Raw genomic sequence first — 19,525 nt, 5'->3', positions numbered from 1 at the left:
ACCAGTCACCTGAGATCCACTGTCTCTAGTTTCTGTGGGATAAATGAGCTGTGGAAGGAAGACCCCCAGTGCTGGGAAAGGTGGTCTCTCTTAAGACACGACACCAGCACTTAACACGGAGGCAGGAGTGGCATATGGTTCACAAAGCTTCTCAGGAGCTAACAAAAATAATGAGAAACTTGGAAACCCAGCACTGATTCTGGGATTGATGGCTATTTCCTGAGGAGTTGGGGAAAGGGATGAAGGGGCAGGCCATCTTCAAAATATTTTATTTATAAAACACAACACAGGGCTCACCAACAGTTCCCACCCAACACTGTCAAATAAACACTGCTGGACACAGTGCTCTCAAGGTCTGACTTCAGGGAGAGTCTCCATTCCCTCAGTTTCAGGAAAATCGCAACAGGGAGTGGAATGGAGAGAAGGTAAGTCTCCAGGATGCCGCGCCGACGCTGCAAGAACACAGTCCTGCAGAAGTGGACACCCACAGCCAGGGTGGCCACCCAGAGCTGGGGCCCAAGTGTGGGCAGAGATGAGGTGGAGTGGAGACGAAACTCCAACAGCCCCAGCTTCAGGCCACTACTTCTTATTCCTTGGCTTTAGCTCTTCAGCTGCATTACGCAAGAAAATATAATTTTTCTTCTGGGGATTATAAAACTCATGTCCCTAAAGAAGGAAAAACAAATGACCTTAGTATTAAAAGCAATAGCCACACAACACCAAGTCCTGCTCTGAGAAGCCAGAGTAAGGATGGTGAGATGTCAGTGGTTCTGTGTTATACATGGACTCTACCCTCAGAGAGGAGAGGAGTCAGTGGTACTGTCTGACTTCATTGTTAAGGCAACTGCTTAGGGTCTCAGACCAGAGGTCTCACCCACCGAGGGCTGAAGTCATCGATGATGCTTTAGGGGAAGGACCTATTCCACAGAAGGAACAGCTCCCAGGAGAGCAGCAGCGTCTGGGGCGTCAGTGGGGGCCTGCCCTCTGATCTGGATTCCAGTGAGGAAGAAATGAGCACCATCCTACACAGGTGAGGTGAGACTCGGGAGGGTGTGGGCCTGGAGCAGGGACACAGCGGCTACACACTCTTGCTCTTTTCAGTCTTACCCCAGCAGCATTTACAAGGCTCTAGAGTGTGTCAGTGGTCAACAGTAGCTTCTCACAGCAGGCCAAGCCCAGCTTTAGGGAACAGCGCTGTCCAGGCTGCACGCTCATCTATGCAGCCATGGCTGCATGCTGGACAGATGCTACCGTTCTGAGCAGAGGATTCCTGAGCCTGTCTCTGCTGGGCATGTGTCCATACAACAGTCACTGTGAGCCCACATCTCCACAAATTTCAGCTTCAATTGTTTTTTCATTTTTGTTTTTGTTTTTTTTGAAATAGGGTCTCACTATGTAGAGCAGGCTGATCTTGAACTCGAGAGAGTTCCCCTGCCTCTGCATCCCCAGTGCTGGATTAAAGGTGTGCTCAGCTTTGGGCTGCACTGACAGCATAAGTGCTCATGGCTCCAGGAGGATGCAGGAATTTTTTTGTTTTCTAAATATTTCTTGTCTTTGGTGGCCTTGCCACAATGCTAGGCAAGCACTTGGCTACTGAGCTATACTGAGGTGACAGGAGGGCATCAGATCCCGAGAACTGGAGAACTGGAGCAGTTATCCCGGCTAAGGCTGGGAACACACAAAAGAAAGGAGCAGAGCAGCCAGGGCAGCGGCTGTGCACAGGACTGCTGCCTCAGGACGGCAACAGCTAACGAAGCCCAGGCCACCCCTAACTGGAGGGGAGTGGCTGGACGGCAGCGGGGTGGGGGGAACAGCCTCTGAAGGACACTTGAAGTGGCTGTGGGAAGCAGAGGAAAAGCAGGGGTGAAACAGGAGGCTGCAGACTAAACGGGGACGGGGAGAGATAAATGTCTCAGCACTGCGGCCAGGGAGGACGCATGTGCACATGGAAGGCAAAGTCTAGATGGGGCTGAGCAGGCGGCCATGCACACTCTGCTGATGGCAGCAAGAAAATAATGTAGAGAAGTGGAGAAACGACTTGGGGTAGGAGGGGCAGCAAAGGTTGAGACAGATGGAAAAGATGAGGAGCAAGGGTGGATGGGAAGAGAAATGAAAGCCATGAGGAATGAACTGGAGCCATCTCCCCAGTAGACCCCGGCAGGGAGGTTTCCTTACGGCCTCAGGCCCACACTCTACTGCCTGTAAGCCTCAAGATGCAGCCAGAACCCTGTCAACTCTTTGCTCTCCCTGCTCAAACGAACCAATGCTACTGGAGCAACGCCTTGGCGGCCTGGGCCTATCTCCATCCATGTTCATGATGGCTCTTTCTGACACAGCACCCCACCCCACCCCCCTGGCAAGGTTAAAGCCCACACCAAGGGGAGTGCCCACAGGAAGGTGGCAGGGCCTGAGAGAATCACCTCACACCCAGATCACTTCAAACCCAGGTCTTTGGCCCCAGAGCCTGAGAGGGAGGGACCAGAGCTGGCTCAGAAGCCCTCACCTTGGACCAGTCGTAGCTGGAAGCATAAGCAAATATGTTTCCGTTGTGATTGAAGCAGCAAGCTGCTATGGGCTGATCTAACTGCTCCGAAGTCTTTAGTTTTGTCCTGGCATCTTTGTCCCAGAAGCTGAACCGACCGTCAGAGCCCACAGTGGCAAGGGTGCCGTGGACAGGGTGAAAGGCAATTCCATTCACCTGCAAGGGGAACATGGACAGTGAGCGGCACAAACAGGGTTCTGCCAATGTAGCTCCTGCTAACTTCAGGAAAACACATGGGCACATTTCACTCCCCAGCCATGCTGTCTGAGGCAACCAGCAGCTTAGAACTAAACCCATTATAAACTAAACCCCAGGAGCTCCCAAAAAGGCATTTGTGTTTGCACCCACTGGCCACACTAAGCAGCAACCTCAGGGAAAGCGTGACATTTCTTTAGCAGACTAACTTCTTGACCATCACTACGTGTGGAAATTGTCTATGGACACCCAAAGACAAGTTGCAACCTCAAATTCCAAGCACATCAAGAAAAAAGCACTGAAGTCTGCAAACACAAGCACAGGCTCTCCTATGACTCCTGGTTCCAGTGCACCTGGAGAACCAGCTCCAAGTCTGGTTCCAGGGGCTTTCTCTTCAAGATGGAGTGCTGCTAGAACGTACTGCATAGATGTCCTGAGGGGCGGAAGTGTTGGTTCCGTTGGATCGGTGGCATTTGAAGGTGAAGTTATCTTTGGCCCTGAAAAGCAAAGGTGTCTCAGTTTCCCTTTAGAACCAGCTGGGAAGGGCACCCCAGGCAGTGAGAGTCACTTACGGATTTGGAGGGTTGATGTAGTGAATGGCAACTCTCCCCTCAATACTTCCAAGAGCAAAACCAGTCGGCTTGTTCTGTTTGTCTTTAAAAATAGCCACACACCGGTGCTATGGTTAAAATAAAAGGGGAGGGACCATCAACACTGTGTAAGTAAAGAAGAGTTAACACACACAGAAACATCACCTTATGTTTAGGTTTTAGAAGAACTAAATCATGACTCAAACATGAAGGCATTTTTGTTTCCCCAGCAAATGCTACTCTCCAGCCTGCCTTCCTGCATCCCCGGACCCCAGGAGTCATGTGTGCACACACGCAGCTGCCCCTATTGAGCAGTTTGATTAGCAGGTACCCTTTAGATCAGATACCCAGTGTCTATGCTCTCTCCCTGGCCTGCAAACACAGCCAAAGCTCTTACAGGGAACGCTGGATAAGCTACACATAGCAAGGCAGTGTGATGGCCTGTGTAACCTCAGCCCAGGCAGTGGCACTATTTGGAGTAGGTCTGTCACTGTGGGTGTAGGCTTTAATATTCTTTTTTTTTTTTTTTGGTTTTTCGAGACAGGGTTTCTCTGTGTAGCCCTGGCTGTCCTGGAGCTCACTCTGTAGACCAGGCTGGCCTCAAACTCAGAAATCCACCTGCCTCTGCCTCCCAAGTGCTGGGATTACAGGCGTGCGCCACCACCACCCGGCAGGCTTTAATATTCTTGTTCTAGCTACCTGGAAGTCTTCTCTTGTAAGAAGCCTTCTCTGGAAGCCTTCGGAACAAGATGTAGAACCCTCAGCTCCTCCTGCACCTGCCTGGATGCTGCCACACTCCCACCTTGATAATAATGGACTAAACCTCTGAACCTGTAAGCCAGCCCCAATTAAATGAGCTGCCTTGGTCATGGTGTCTTCCCAGCAGTAAAACCCTAACTAAGACAGTATTTTGGTATCATGTATAAGGACCCAACTATGCTGTGTCTTCCTGCCCTGGCTCACTGCCCTCAGGGCCCCAGATCCCAAGTTGATCCACTGTGTTCTTAGGAACTTCTGACCCAGCAGTGCTCCTACTGGACTGCATTAGAACCTCAGATACTTCAGGCCATTTCCCAGGGGCAGGAGGAGCTTTCGCCACACTCTCCCCAATACTCGCTACTGTTCTTATTTTTTTATTTGTATTTCTTGTGTGTGTTCACACATGTGAACAGTGTAGTATAAATGTGCAGGCATGTGAACAAGTTCACAGGAACCAAGGTTATCAAGGGTTCCCTGTCACTTTCTGTGTATTTTCTTAAGGCAGTCACCCTGGGATACTCCTGTCTTTAGCTCCCACAGCACTGAGGTCACAGCAGTACACTGAACCAGGCCTATCTTGTCATGTGACCAGGCTCACCATGTCACGTAAGTGCTGGGATCTGAATTTAGCTCTTTGATACCAAGCATCATGTGCTCTCAACCACAGAACCCTTAGAGCCCTGTGTTCTGAGTTTCTGAAAACAATGTGTGAAGTGCTGTGAAGTTCCTGGGATAAAAAGAAACACTGACTGCCTTCACATATGCAGGCCAGGTCATTAGTTTCAGAGTTGTTAACTGGATCATTATTTTGCTAAAAGCTCCTTATACCCTTTAAAAGCTAACATGTTAGCACCTACAGGCTCTTCACTAGTCTCTGTTTTCTGTAGGTTTTTTTTTTTTTTTTTTTTAAATTGCTGGTCGCTCCTTCCTGTAAGGATCATGTCTGGTGTGATCCTGCTGGGTCATTGTTTATTTCTTGCCTGTGTTTTCTGGTGTCATACACAAGATAGCACTGCAAGGACAAATGGCAGGAAGTTTTTCTGTAACTTCTAGAAGACCTGTGACTGGGAGTGGCAGGAAGACAGAGAAAGGAACGGGGAAGCCTAGGGCAGGGGGGGAGGAGAGAGAGGTGATCTGAAGGGCAAAGGGAGCCTCACTAGAGATGGTGACCACCAGGGGCAAGGTGTTCTGGAGAGTTCCTCACTGCGATGCTCTAGGACTTACACTGCTGCTGTCAGTGAATCCTTAGGGGACAGAGCGAAGAGTGGGAGGTGTGGGGAGGAAGACTGAAGCGGAGGGAAAAGGATCACAAGCAGTTCTGGAAGGGGCAACGATGGTCTGTTTCCCAGGATCAACCAGAGTAGGCACACTTGAGTGAAGTGCTAGAGAAGTCAGGGATGGACTCTGTCAAGTTCTTGCAAAGGTTGCAGGGCCTGCAAGATGGCTCACCATGGAGCCAGCCTCCAAGCACCTAGCAAGGGAAGCTGTAGCAGGAGGAAGGCCTGGATGGCCAGACCCTTCCTCCTCTGTTCTGACAGGACAGATCCCATTTGCTGAGCTGTATGTTGGGAGGAGACTTAGATCAGGGAAGCAGGAAGGACTCAGTCCTGCGGCCAGGGTAGGACTGAGCTAGAGGAAATCCCGACAACCCGTAGGAGTGAAGGCAGAGCTGAAGCTGGAGGACAGAAGCAGTCTGCCCAGATGGGCTGGGAGCACATAGCAGCACTAAGCTACAGGGTGGGGGTGGAGTCTGGGGGACAGGGAAGTCTGGCTCAGTCACGCTTATGTAAAAAACGGTTTGCTTCCTTAAATTCACCTCCTCTTGAATGTAGCAGCAAGCTTTTCAAGAGAGACACTGCATACCTGTGCCCCACAGGAGCGCCACCCTGCATGTGGAGGTGCACAGCCACCCTGCATGTGGAGGTGCACAACCTATGCTTCTCAGTGGTGTGTGACCCACCTGGTGCTTCAGTGGAGACTCTATTCTCCTGAACTCCGAGGGCTGATTCTCTAACTGATAGACAATCAGGCCCCTCTCTGCAGTGGCCACCACAGCCATTGGGTATATCTAGAGAAAAGAAGAAAGATACACACTTGACATAAAGATGGGGCTTTCACAACCAAATGTTTTCAGTCAACATTTTAGTTTTAAAATTCTAATGTTTTCAAAGTTTAATCATTAGTGCTATCAAAGTGTCTGTGAAAACCTAGAGAAGCCCCACCTGTAAGCAGAACACCCACATACTTGATGCTTTATGCTGACGGTAGGGATTTTTTTTTCCACACAGCATAGTGTGGTCTCTTGTCCTGCACCTGGATTCTCTCATTGGTGCATCCTAAGTACTACAGGTCCAGGCTTTTGTTACTATGTATTTTATAGTGTTTAAACTATAAAATATGGATATTTAAAAAGTACACTGAGTCACCAGTGAGAATGGATGCTCACTTCCACCCCATCATATGATATATTTCAGTGATTTCCTCTGGTCTTTGACACCAGGTGTCTCTCTCTTTCCTTCCTTTGTTAAGACAGGATCTTACTGTGTGGCTCTTGCAAGCCTGGAATTCCCATTGTAGACTGGGCTAGCCTAGAACTCACAGAGACTGTCCTGCCTCTGCCTTATAATCTAGAATTACAGGAGTGGGCAACCATGCTTGGTCAGGTATGTTTCTACATGGAGTTTGTGAGTGTCAGCCCTCACCATGCACGTTTCTGAAGATGACCTCTTCACTGTGGAATTACTGAGGCAGTTGCTACAAACCCTTAAGACTCAATTGAAGACACTGAGATGGCATTTCAGTCCCCACGCCACACAGAGGCAGTCCCAGAGATCAGGGAGACACACACACACATACACACATACACACATACACACATACACACATACACACACACACACACACACACACACAGTCCCACAGATCAGGGAGACACACACAAAGTCCCAGAGATCAGGGAGACACACACATACACACATGCACACGCACACATGATCTCTCCTGTTGTCACTCCTCTACCACCACACCACGCTATTTCCCAACGAGGGAGGACAGGTAGCTAGTGCACATGCTCAAGCAATAGCCAAAAATCCAGCGCTTTCATCTCCAGACCCAAAGACAGTAAAGGAAAACACCCAAAATTTAACACTCAGCACTTTTATGTCATGTTATGAGCAGAGTCTGTTGAAGTTGAAGGATCTGGATCACCCACAAACTGCAAGATGCCACACAGAGCCCTGTTTACTCGTCTGCTGAAAAGGAAGTGAGATTCCTTACCACATCTGCACAGTAACAGCGCTCAGGGAGTTGCAAGACCATCATAGGATTTGACGACCGGGTATCCCAAAACTGCAAGCCAAGAGGAGCAGCAGTAAGAGAGCGCTGAGGGCTGAGGTCTGCATGGACCCAGAGATCCATCTTCAATTGTGCACAACCCCCCAAGCACACACATACCTTCAGAGTCTTATCCCAGCTCCCAGTCATCACGCAGCTGTAGTTTGGTGCTTTGATCCAATGTATGGTTTTAACAGGAGCGTCATGCTTTCCACAAGACAAAAATCAGGGGGACAGTTTAACAACTAGTGCAACAGCTCTAGTTCTGGAAATTAAAGGAACTGACTTACTCAGACACTGGGTTACATTCAACACTAACACAACCAAAGTGCACTGTAGTATTCTCCCATGACCCCAGAGTATAGCTCAAGTCTTGCCCCTATGTGCTGCTCTGACCCAGGCTCACTCCCCAGGGAACCACTGGGAAGAGCTGAGGGAAGGCTCATTTGTCACTAAGAAGCGTCTATTAGAGACTGGGGGATGCCTGCAGTACAGGTGCTGTGAAACACCCAGGAGCCTGCACCACCCCCTCACCTAAGGTGGCCTCTGTTGACACCACTACACTTAGTGGTGGTTTGAATGCAAACGGCCTCAGCAGGCTCACAGGTAGCGGCACTATGGAGTGTTGCTGGAGGAAGTGTGTCACAGGGTGTGTGGGCTTTCAGGTTTCAAATGCTCAAGGCGGACCCAGTGTCACTTTCTCTGCCTGTTGCCTGCTGCTCCAGGTGTAGAACTCCAGCACCATGTCTGCCTGTATGTTGCCATGCTTCCCGCCATAACCACGATGCACTAACCCTCTGAACTGTAAGCCTGCTCCAATTAACTGTCTTCCTTTAGAAGCGTTGCCACCATCAGAGTATCTCTTCACAACAAGAGAATCCTAACTAAGACAAGTGATAAATGCTCCATGGGTACATGGTGTCCTAACCCTGAGGACACTGCCTGGCACATGGCAGACACTTGACCAACACCTGACAGTAATTGACAGAGGCCAGAACGCCACCTGTGTCAAACACTACGTCCTGTCGTCTCTACAGGTCTTGCTGTCAGTATTCTCGTCACTACCTACGATTACACGGGAGATTTGTGACAAAGTGCTCTGAGAATCCTATGAGCACAAACGAAGGGGCTTACAAAACATGCTATGAATGTACTAGGAGCCTCCCAGTGCCATCTTGTCAGCCCACCCACAAAGGCTTCTCACCTGTGCTATCTGAATGGCCTGGTTGCTGTTCAGGTCCCACATCTTGGCTGTCTTGTCACACGATGCTGTGAATACTTTGCTCCCATCCTAAAATAAAAAGAGACAGTCTGCTGGCTCAGCAAAAGTCTCCAGGCCTGAAGTTGGGTCAAGCATCTGCTCTGCATTGTGGTTTCCTATTATTTAAGGGCCAGCACACTGCACACTAGTCCCGTAGGCAGTACACAATTACAGCTGGCCACTGACCACTCACAGAGCTCACGGTGAAACAGGATCTCAAAGGGTGGTCGGAGTGCATGATTTTAATCCCGGCACTCAGGAGGCAGAGGCAGATGGACCTCTCTGAATTGAGGCCAGCCTGGTCTACAGAGTGAGTTCCTGGACAGCCAGGGCTACAGAGGAACCCTGTGTCAAGAAAAAGAAAAAAGAAAAAAAGAAACAGAATCTCTAAGAATTTGAGTGGGTTTGAAAGCTACCAAATGAAAACCAAATGTGGCTGGCGAGACACTCAGTGGGTACTGGTCACTGCCAAGCCTGACTGACTGATCATATGACCCTCACCTGTCACATTTCAGTGCATCCTCAGGTAACCAAGAAGTATCTAGATTGGTCTCTACAGCTCACACTGTTATCTAAGCCCCAACTCTGAAAGGTTCTTCACCCTTCAAAAACAACAAAAAACCTCATACATTCGGGCGAAATACAACACCCATAAAAATAAAACTAAGAACCCATGGTCACTTATATTTAAACCATAACACACATTATTTAAAAAACAAAATGAGTTGGGTGGTTGAATCTCTGAGTTTAAGGCCATCCTAGTCTACAAACAAACAAACACCCAGTCTCAAAAAACCAAAAAAAAAAACCCAGTCTTAGAAAGCCTGGGTGGCCATGCCTGTCAAAGAGTTCTTATCTTGAGCACAGGCCCAGAAAGGAAAAAGGCCCTCCATCCTCTAAGCCATGAGAGGGAAAGGGAAGGAAATGAATCTTGCTTATACAACTGGAGGTGCAGCCTCCCCACTTCGGACATTCTGGCTTCAGGGTTCATTCCCTTAATGCAAAACCCCAGGCTCCAGAGGGCTGCCACACTCAACTACTTACTACACTCACAAGCTTTGGAAACCAACACACTCTGGCCCTAAGCGTTTTGTTGCAGAAGACTAACTCTTTGCTGAGACATTAGGAGCTCATGAAATTAGGGACAGAGAATTCTGTGAGTTCTGTACCACCCAGGGCTGCACTGTGAGAGCCTGTGGTGCTGAGAACGAGCTGGTACATTTGAGGTTTCCCAGTGGCTTCCTCGGCCTCCTATCTGCAGATCAACATGTGAGCGGTCGGCTGTTTCTGTGGCCAGGACTCTGCTCCGCCACCATGGACCCTGACCCTCTGAAACCATATGCTCAATCAAACACTCTTTTATGTTGCTATGGTGTTCTGCCATAGCAACATAAAAGTAAGTAATACAAATCCTATCTTAAAAGAGGAAACAAGAATTACATCACTCCAGCAGACGTCAAGCACTGGCCCGGTGTGCATCTGCTGGGCCTTTGGAATGGTTTGCCCACTGTCTTGCACTTCCCAGCATCGAACCTGTAAGAACAAGACAGACCAGTGAGATCGGGGCGATTCCCAGTCTCTGGTGTACACACGCACAGTACATACAGTTTACTGCAGACTGCTTAAATTTAATTAGCTAACTTCAAGAGCAAATGAAGCAATGTGTACGAGCAAGCAGCTGAAACCCACGAGTGGGACCACTCACACCTACACTGCGGCTAAGCTGCTGACTCAGCAGCCACTCTGGCCTCAAGAGGAAATCCACCTCTCCCCTGGAATGCTTCCTGTGTCACTTTCCTGTTAAAGTCACGCATTTTCCAGATTTTGTTAACTATGACAAGAAAATAAATTACATCACAGAATTAGTTAAGTTGCGGATACATTTGGTCTTCCTTCAATGCACACACATCTTACAGTAAACAAACCAGAAAACTGGAACACATGGCCAGCCTCTGCTGCTGCAGCTTCCCTTACCTGCATGCTCACCCTGTCCATCTCTGAATATGCTTCTGACCTGGCTTACTTATTTTTTGGAGACAGGATCTCACATAGCCCAGGCTGGCTTCAAACTCATTATATTTTCCAGGGGTGGAGAACAGGTGTGAGGCACCAAATCTAGTTTTTGCCCAACACTAAGGAGCAAGTCAAATGAGGAGAAGCCAGGCCCGCCCAACCAGCCCGTGCTTCCTCCTCCTCCCTGCATCCTCACTGTTGCAGAATCTTTCCCTGAACACTTCTGGAAACAGTCTGTGTGTAGCTAAGTCTGGTCCTATACAGCAGGGCCAGGCAGAAGCTAACTATGGACCTTAAACTTGGGCTTTCTGTGGTATTGGGAATGGAACCCAGAGCCTCACACACCCCAGGTGTGTGCTCTGCCTCTGGAGCTGTAACCCTGGACCTGGGAGTGCCAAGATTAGCTGGCAGATCTGTGTCCCAGTTTACACACACCTATGTGAAGCCACTGTCCCAAAGCATGGACATGAACAGTCTCAAACTCTGGGGATGTGAAGGGCATTGTCAGGTGTTTCCCCCAAGTCCTAGATGCAGAGTCAACAGAACAAAGGGCTTAAATGGAAAGATTTGTGAGGAGCTGCTGCAACCTGCCTGACTACCAGCATGACTGGAAGGCACTGGCTTGTCTCCTCACAGTAGGGCCCATCACAGAGCTGCTTATTCTTGCTAACTTCATGGGGGAAATGAGGGGAGCATACACTTCTTTCTGATCACGGAAGTAGAATGGTCCAGAGCTGCTGGGCTGTGTCGAGCCTCCTGACTGGCATCCATGCCAAGCCAGACCTCAGCAGCTCCCCTGTGCACTCACTGGGCTTAGTGCTCAGGGCTGACGAAGTCTGCGAAGCTGCTAAAGTCTAAGAAGTTCAACATTCATCTGAACAACAGTTTCTGGGTGCCAAGCAAAAGTTCTTAACAAGCAGTGTGAATGGTGCAGTTGAGTCAGGTCCCAGGAACCTTTGGGCAGTGTCTGGCTATGGTACTGCCATTCAGAAGGATGCGGGCGGTTTCGACACTGTGTCTTAGAAAGGACCACGCAGAAGCCTTAGCCTCAGTTCACTCAGACAGGATGGAGCAAGGGCGAGCTAGCCTGGCCTACATGCAGCTGTCTGACAAGCACTTACATCATTAGCCCATGATCCTGCAATAAGGAAGTTGCCTGGTAAGGTTGGCGGGCTGAAAGACAGACACCCAATGCTGTCATCAGGAGAAGACGTTACTTCAATATCCTGGGGAGGGAAGGTCAGGGTTGAAATGCACACATCATCACCATAGGTACCTTTCTTTCAAACCAACCACCTTGAGCTCATCTCTTTCTGCCTTGAGACCTAACTGGATCTTACCTTTCCTTACTCTGATCAAACACAAGAGCAACACACAGGTCCAGGAACACTAGAGCTGCAGGCTTAGCAATGTGCTAAAAGAAAGGCACCAGGCAGCACTTGCACAAGGCGGCTCACGCTTGCTCCAGGTGTCTGGCCAAGCTGTCCCACCCCACCCCAGCCCAGCCCTAGCTTTCCTGTGTACAGAGAACAGTGGCCATTCTCCAGGGCTGCTGTGAGAGCCACACTAAGTTGTGCACAAGTGGCCAGCAAGCTGGCCCTGGGAAGCTCTGGCTCTCATAGGTTGCCTGGCAGTTGTGAGCTCCAAGTGAGGACAGAACACTAGTTCTGCTGAGGACGAACTTAGTGTGCCAATGTTCCTCAGTTTCATCCCATGAGACCCTGAAGCCAGCCAGAGACCCCCACCCGCTTCTCTTCACCCAACAGGAGGCTCCTTGGCTCTCTGCATGCCCTGTGGGGGTCCAGGTGATACCTTCATTGGGTTGTGGTTATCTGTGGTTGTGCTCCCAAACATGCTGGTCCCACCAGTCCCAAAACCAGAGGTTGATCCAAACAGACTCATGTTGGCTGGAAAACACAAAGTGGGAACCGTTAAGGATGGGCCCCTCTTAGGTGGTACAAAGTACACAGCACTCTGACACTAAGCCAGCCTTGCTCTTGAGAAGAGATTTAAGCATGCTACAAGCAGAACACCTAATAAAAGGAGCCTTCTGCCTAGCACAGTACCATCTCAACACTTGGGCAAAGGGAGGTAGATCTGAGTCCAAGAACAGCCTGGTCTACATACTAAGTTCCAGGCCAGACAGGGCTACACAGAGTGACCCGTGTCTCCCCCCCCCCCCCAAACACACACACACAATTATTTTTAGCCTCTGGAAGCTATGAAGGAAGGCTCTCCTACATCCATATCCACATTCCTCTACTATGTTGGAAGGATGCCCTTGCGAGCACTAAGGCACCAACACAGACATGTCACAGTCTTCAGTCAGCGGCTAGGACAGAGCTATCACTCTCCAGAGTCAGAACTGCACACTAGGCATCCAGCAGTAGGCAGGAGGGCCTCCTGTGCTCAAGGTCCATTCCTGGGGGTTCCCCTTCCTCTCTATTTTAGGAGTCCTAAATACTTTATTTTAGCTCAATGTCTGCATGAAGCTACCTAGAAAGAACGACCAGTTCTGGCAGGGGTTTAAGCAGTCCACACCAGGCAGTGGTGGTGCACGCCTTTAAATCCCAGTATTTGCAAGGCAGAGGCAGGAAGATCTCTACAGTTGAGGCCAGCCTTGTCTACAGAGTGAGATTCAGGACAGCCAGGGCTAAATAGAGAAACCCTGTCTCAAAACACTGAAAAAGAAAATGAAGGTCTGGTGTGATGGTGTAGACTTGGAGCCACCAAGAGTCAGCACTGCTTTCTTCAGCATGGCTGTCTACCAGGCCCACCTGTCACTCGCTCGCCACACCTCATCTTCCAGCTGTGCTGAAAGAACAGGGCACACTCTCCAGGGCTGCTCTGTGGCTGGCAAGTTGGCTCAGGCAGTAAAGACACCTGGTATGCAAGCCTGGAAACCTGAGTTTGATCCCCAGAATCAACAGAAAGCTAGGAGAGAACTCAGAAGTTGTCCTCTGACCACTACATGTGGACTGTGACATGCATGGCCACACACACAACATGCAGAGACAGTTTAGGGTTAGCCAGGTGAGATGGCACTTGGGAGGTAGGGTCAGGAGGGGCAGGTCATCCCTGACTGTACAGAAGTCTGAGGACAGCCTGGTCTACAAAAAAGCCCGTTTAAAGAAAAGGATTTACATGGTCTAGCACTGAATGTAATAAACAACTGTGTCGTTGCCAAGGAAACCATCTGTGCACAGTAACTCCAGACTGGAATACGCTTTTGCTACACTTCAAGCTGTTACTAAGAAACACATTCTTAAAACCCAGAATTCCACCAAGTCAGCCACCTCTCCAAAGTGAGGGTAACACCTGAGCGATCCTAATGAGGGTCGATTCCTTGAAATAACACAGAAAGGGGAAACTACAAGCAACTTTGGGAACGCATTTGAGTTCTGCTGGCCTCAGAACAGACATGACGGGCAGAGCCACAATAAGGAGCACATTCGCATCTCAGAAAACGACTCAGGAGACAACTCTTACTGTTGACGACTACAAGCCTGTCTGTACAGGTAGAGAGATGCACAGACAGGCAGCTTTCCCGCTTGGATGAGCCAGGGAGGACAGGGCTTCTGCACAGCTGTGTGTCTTGGGAACGTGAGTTAGTCTTGATTTTCCCACCTTTAAACCGGAAACATTAATTCCTCCTTCCTGGAGTTATGAAACGAAATGACACCCAGTGTGTGCATGAATTAGCAAGCTCCTCTAATGTATAATTTACTTAAGACTTGTTTTAGTTTCAGATCATCGTGCGGCGTCCACCGAGACCAGAACACAGCATCGGATCTCCTGGAGCTGGCGTGAACAGACCGCTGCGAGCTGCCGGAGCTCTGGAAGAACAGCGGGGCCATCTCTCCAGCCCAAATACCTCTGAGGGGTCTTTTTTGAAACAAGGACTCATGCAGCCCAGGCTCGCTGGGAACCCACTCTGTTAGCTCAGGCTGGTCTTGAACTCCCGAACCCTCGACCGCCCAAATGCTTGACCACGCCCGCCAGCTTGGCCGCGCCCCTCCCGTCTGCGCTCGCAGGGAGCATCCCCGCCACCTGCCGCGTCTCCCTCTCCGCTTCCCCAGCTCCGCGGCCTGGGCGGCGTGGGCACGCGGGAAGGCCCGGCCTACCTAGCAGAGCGCACAGGGTCCGGCTGCAGAGAGGGGCTCAGTTTCCCCACGCGGGCCCGGGCTTTCCTGAGGGAGCGCGGCTGGCGGGGACGGGCGCGCGCGGCCGCCTGAGGGTCGCGCACGCGGCGGGGCCCGAAGCCACGAACCTGCTCGGGCGCGAGGCGGAGCGGGGCGCGGCCAGGAGACCCCAGACCTCCGAGTCGCCTCAAGCCGGTGGAAACTGCCCCGTTACCACAGAAGCACCGCGCACGCGCCACGAGCCACTTCCGGGACTGCCCGGAAAGCGACCGGGGACGACGTTCCGCCCGGCTCTAGGCGGGCGCACATGCGCAGACGCCCTGCTGAGGTCGAGAGGAAGTCTTTATGCCAGCAGTTTGTGGGTTGGTGGAAAGTCGGCCGGCGCAGTTGCCAGGCAACTAGTTGAGAGAGAGAGAGCGTTGTTTTCACTTGTGTATCATTATATTTATTGTTGTTTAAACGTCTAAAGATGGTCGTGGAGCTGAAAAGATGGCTCAGCGGCCAAGAGCGGTGGCTTCTTAGAGAAGACCCAGATTCTATTCCCAACACCTACTGGACGGCTCACAGATCCAAGAGAACCAACGGCAGTTCCTGGAGAACTAACGCCTCCTTCTGGTCTCTATGTGCATTGCACGCAGTGGTGATTAACCGTCTTCAGGCAACATACCTACATATACATTCAAATAAAAATAATAATAAAAAAAGAGTTCACTAGCTCAAGTCTAGCGCTGTCCTCTAAGAGGCTGCCTACTTGGAACATCCCGAGCGGTACGATAAGGAGAATGGTGCCTACTCCCTGGGATGTTTGTTTAAGATTTATTTCTGTGCATGGATTTTTCCCTGCATGTATGTATATGCACCACATGCATGTGGAAGCCAGAAAACGGTATAGGATCCCCTGGAACTGGAGTTGCAGATAATTGAACCATCGTGCGGGTGCTGGGAACCAAACCAAGGCCCTTTCCAAGAACAACAAGTACTCTTAATTACTGAGCTCCATGTACTGGTCAGTTTTAAGCTGGCCTGAAACACAAGCAAAAGTCTTGCTCCTTGAAACATTCCATATAGAGTGTTTGAGGTGTCGGATAAAATGATGACACAATTATCTAGATTCCAGAATGGGGTTCCAATCAACAACCATTCAGGGAAAGGTAGTTTTAGAGAGAGAAAGGCTGAATGCCAATAAGGAAGAACAAAATGTGATTGGTTGCTACAAAATTCGTTTCCTTGTTGGGCAACCCAACTGGCAGGCCTTCCACTCCCTGAATTCAGGAGGTAGAGGCAGAGGCGGGTGGATCTCTGTGAGTTCTAGGACAGTCAGAGCTACACAGTAAGGTTCTGTCTCCAAAACAAGCAATTTTTTAAAAATTTAAAGAAGGAACAGGGTTACAGAATAATGGAATAAAAACTGACTACTGGTTACCTGTCTTATGGGACCTCAGGAAAATACAGTGGAAACTGGCCTGTCTAGGACACTTGGTGATCATCTACGTACTCCACCCCCAACCCCCCGCTGAAAAGTCAAATAACAAGTTTTGGTTTGGTTTTATAGAGTTTGGCTTGTAGTCGTCTTTGTCTCTGTTAGGGTCCAGTGAGAGAGTTGGGTCCACAGGAGTGGGCTCCTTTAGTTTGGTCTCACAGGGAATTGTTACTCTGACTTTTCTAGGACCACCCCAGGACCAGTGCAGATTCCTCTGTCTCCGCAGCTTCTGTGGTCCCTGTCTAAAAAATTCATTAGGAAATACAGCACACTCTCAGTCAGTGAGGGCGGCTGACAGTGGTCAGAGGCTTTACACTAATGTCCACAACCATCAAGCAACAAATAACACAGTTTCCTTTAGGGCCATGGCCCTTGTAGTGCGGTACTATAGTGCTATGGGATGCGCTGGATAGTTTCATGTCAACTTAACACAAGCTGAAGTCATCTGAGAGGAGGGAACCTCAATTAAGAGAATGCTTTCATAAGATTAGACTGTAGGCAAGACGGTAAAGCATTTTCTTAATTAGTGATCAATGGGGGAGGGCCCAACCCATTGTGGGTGGTGCCATTCCTGGGCTGGTGGTCCTGGGTTCTATAAGAAAGCAGGCTGAGCAAGCCAGGGGAAGCAGGTCAGTCAGCAGCACCCTCCATGGCCTCTGCATCAGCTCCTGCCTCGGTTCCTGCCCTGCCTTCCTTGGCCAATGAACTGTGTTGTGGAAGCCTATGCAGAATAAACCCTTTCCTCCCCAGCGTGCTTTGCTTATGGTGTTTCATCACGGCAGTAGAAATTGTAAGTGAGACATATGGTGTTGCAGCCTATGGAGCCAGCTTCAAATAGTTATCATCAACCTCGCAGGCCACTGGGAGATCATGTCGGGCAGAGAGGTCATCTTTCTTCTTCAGTGTTAGCACTCTTTACCATCCAGCCCCTCCTGCCCTTTGTTTCTCAGACTGCGGACTGTCATGGGTTCGGCCCCAGTGTCCACAAAGCCTGCTAGTTACTGAGAAGCTACTGAACACTGTGAGGCTGCTTATGTGTCCTGGGTCCTCATGACTTCTCAAAGAGCTTTAGATTTATGATATAAAATGTAGATCCGATAGGTCTGGGGCGGGCCTGAGGACACAGATTTCTACCACCTTCTCAGCTAGGGCTCTTGGGCCAAAGACCCCACCAAAGAATTCCAACCAGGCTGTTAGAATAGCTGGGAGATTACAAAAAAAAAAAAAAAAAAAAAAAAAAACAAAAAAAAAAAAAAAAAAAAAAAAAACAAAAAAAAAAAAAAAAAAAAAAAAAAAAAACAAAAAACTTCATGTCTGGGCTGCACTCACAAAAACTCTAATTTAGTAGGTCTCGGGTGGGACTCAGGAAATCATTCTTTTACATCTCCCAGAGAATTTTGAGATACAGCCAAGACCCCTGCTGTTCAGGGGAATAGAAGGGACTGGCTGCTGTTGCATGCACGTCCCATCAGTATACCAGTGGCAGTGGCTCACATTCCGGGACTGTTTCTAAACTCTACTATGCAGACATATACTTTCTGTGAATAATCCTGCTTCATCCTCAGAACAGTGCTTTAGGGTCTTCTCTATTGCTATGGCCATCCCTTGTCATGGCTGTGAGCTGGAAACCAGATTCTAACATGTTCCTCTCCACAGAGGCAGTGAGTGACGGTAACCCCAAAGCCCGGACAACACTAGAGGTAGTGTTGTCTCTTCCCCATGCCTGAACACCAAAGGGAGATCAATCATCTATGCATTCAGTATGGGTAAAAACTCACATAAGAATCAAAATACTGAAATTCTGGCTGTGAATATCACATTACCCGTATTGGTTCACTTATCAGGATGCACTGCAGTTTGCAGCTTTCTTCCAACTAACTGGGTGTGCTTATAATTTTTGTTTTAGCTAATATTTCAACTTAAATGATGATAGTTAATTTTGACATTTTATTTACTTGTTTTTATTTATTTAATGTTATGCGGGCTCTATCTGCATGTACACCTGCATGCCAGAAGAGGGCATCAGACTCCATTATAGATGGTTGTGAGCCACCATGTGGTTGCTGGGAATTGAACTCAGGACCTCTGAACGAATAGTCAGTGCTATTAACCACTGAGCCATCGCCCCAGTCCCCTAATTTTGACACTTTTATTGAAAATTTATCTTAGGCTGGTTTAAGGTTTGCAACCAGTTTGGACTCCACATCTTGGGATTGGGGCAGCTGGAGCCGATTAACTCATGGGGCCTGAGAAGTACTCACCAGAGGTCTCCTGGCCTCTCACATTTTCTTTTTAGGAGTTTTGTGCTTTCCCATTGAGCTCTTTTAAAAGTGACTTGGAAATAATTTTAAGGAAATTACTACTCAGAAGAATGGAAGGATTTGAGTGCCCAGCAAGCTTTTGCCAGCAGAGGGCAGCCTTGGCTCGTCTTAGGTAGCTGTAATTGTGGGGTGTGCATGGCGTCGGGTGGGGAAGGGTTGGAGGGGACAAAGTCAACACTGCTCCACACCGCCTTCTGAAGACACCTCAGCATTTCTGTTGATGTACACGTGTGGCATAGTTTTCAGAGTGTCTGACCTCTCCAACAGCACCCAACAGAGACCTGTCACGCACTAACAGCCTCAAAGAAGAGAGGGACAGCCAAGAGGATTTGCCTGTGCTTGTATGACATGCACTGTTTGTCTCCCCGCATGAAATCCTGACTTCTGAAATCACTTAGCATCACCAATAACAACAGTTCAATTTCCCAGAAAATGGGATGTTACATGCAGCTTTTTTTCGTTTTAAATGAGGGTCATTATGAACCCTTAAGGAAAAACCCAGTCTCTGAACATCTTTTGTGGTCCTCTTCCCTCCCACTCTAACCATAAACAGATCCCAGCTGTCTTCCTCCACGGGCCACGGTACCTTGAGGGCATGTCTGTTGCCAGCTGCCACTGGAAAGAGCTGTTGTGCAGTAACCTTTCTGAAAACAAGCTTTGTGAGCTAGCGCTCTAGACGGTCCCCAAAGTGCCCGCATCAGTCTCTCAGTCTCTCATGTGCATTCAATAAAGGTGGGCAGCAGAGCCAACTTCACTGTGGCAGATCTACCATTTCCCAAATAATGGGAAATTATTTTAAGAAAATTTCTAGTTATAAACTTTAGATAATTTACTTAGATGACTGAATCTGCAGGCCATTTTGAAGGTTATTTCCAAATTTTCATGACTA

At 49.1% G+C, this 19,525-nt stretch overlaps 1 protein-coding gene across 3 annotated transcripts; it reads right to left on the bottom strand.

The window, feature by feature from the left end:
• Positions 1-253: 253 nt before the first annotated feature.
• On the bottom strand, positions 254-15,107 carry Rae1 (ribonucleic acid export 1). 3 transcript variants are annotated; one of them, XM_034496060.1, is made up of 13 exons: positions 14,818-15,074; positions 14,183-14,350; positions 12,506-12,600; positions 11,815-11,919; positions 10,121-10,213; positions 8,624-8,710; positions 7,540-7,626; positions 7,363-7,434; positions 6,047-6,154; positions 3,310-3,416; positions 3,159-3,234; positions 2,504-2,698; positions 254-666 (listed from the first exon to the last, which is right to left on the bottom strand). In XM_034496060.1, the coding sequence occupies exons 3-13, from the start codon at positions 12,593-12,595 to the stop codon at positions 580-582; spliced, it is 1,107 nt and encodes a 368-aa protein (XP_034351951.1). In that variant the 5' UTR covers positions 12,596-12,600; positions 14,183-14,350; positions 14,818-15,074; the 3' UTR covers positions 254-579. The 3 variants fall into 3 exon arrangements, with proteins under 3 accessions (XP_034351951.1, XP_034351950.1, XP_034351949.1); XM_034496059.2 differs by lacking the exon at positions 14,183-14,350 and having other exon boundaries at positions 14,964-15,107; XM_034496058.2 differs by lacking the exon at positions 14,183-14,350 and having other exon boundaries at positions 14,818-15,095.
• Positions 15,108-19,525: the final 4,418 nt, after the last annotated feature.

The sequence above is a fragment of the Arvicanthis niloticus genome, chromosome 2 (assembly GCF_011762505.2).
Source record: "Arvicanthis niloticus isolate mArvNil1 chromosome 2, mArvNil1.pat.X, whole genome shotgun sequence".
Lineage (NCBI taxonomy): Eukaryota > Metazoa > Chordata > Mammalia > Rodentia > Muridae > Arvicanthis > Arvicanthis niloticus.
This window is presented reverse-complemented; position numbering and strand designations above follow the sequence as displayed.

Excerpts from the sequence above, each read along its gene's own strand:
- Rae1 (XM_034496059.2), bottom strand. The coding sequence starts at position 12,595 with ATGAGTCTGTTTGGATCAACCTCTGGTTTTGGGACTGGTGGGACCAGC. Across the intron at positions 8,711-10,120 it reads TTGACGTCTGCTGGAGTGAT|GATGGGAGCAAAGTATTCAC; the intron begins GTAATTCTTGTT and ends TTTTTATTTTAG. Across the intron at positions 667-2,503 it reads CCAGCTACGACTGGTCCAAG|GGACATGAGTTTTATAATCC; the intron begins GTGAGGGCTTCT and ends TTCCTTCTTTAG.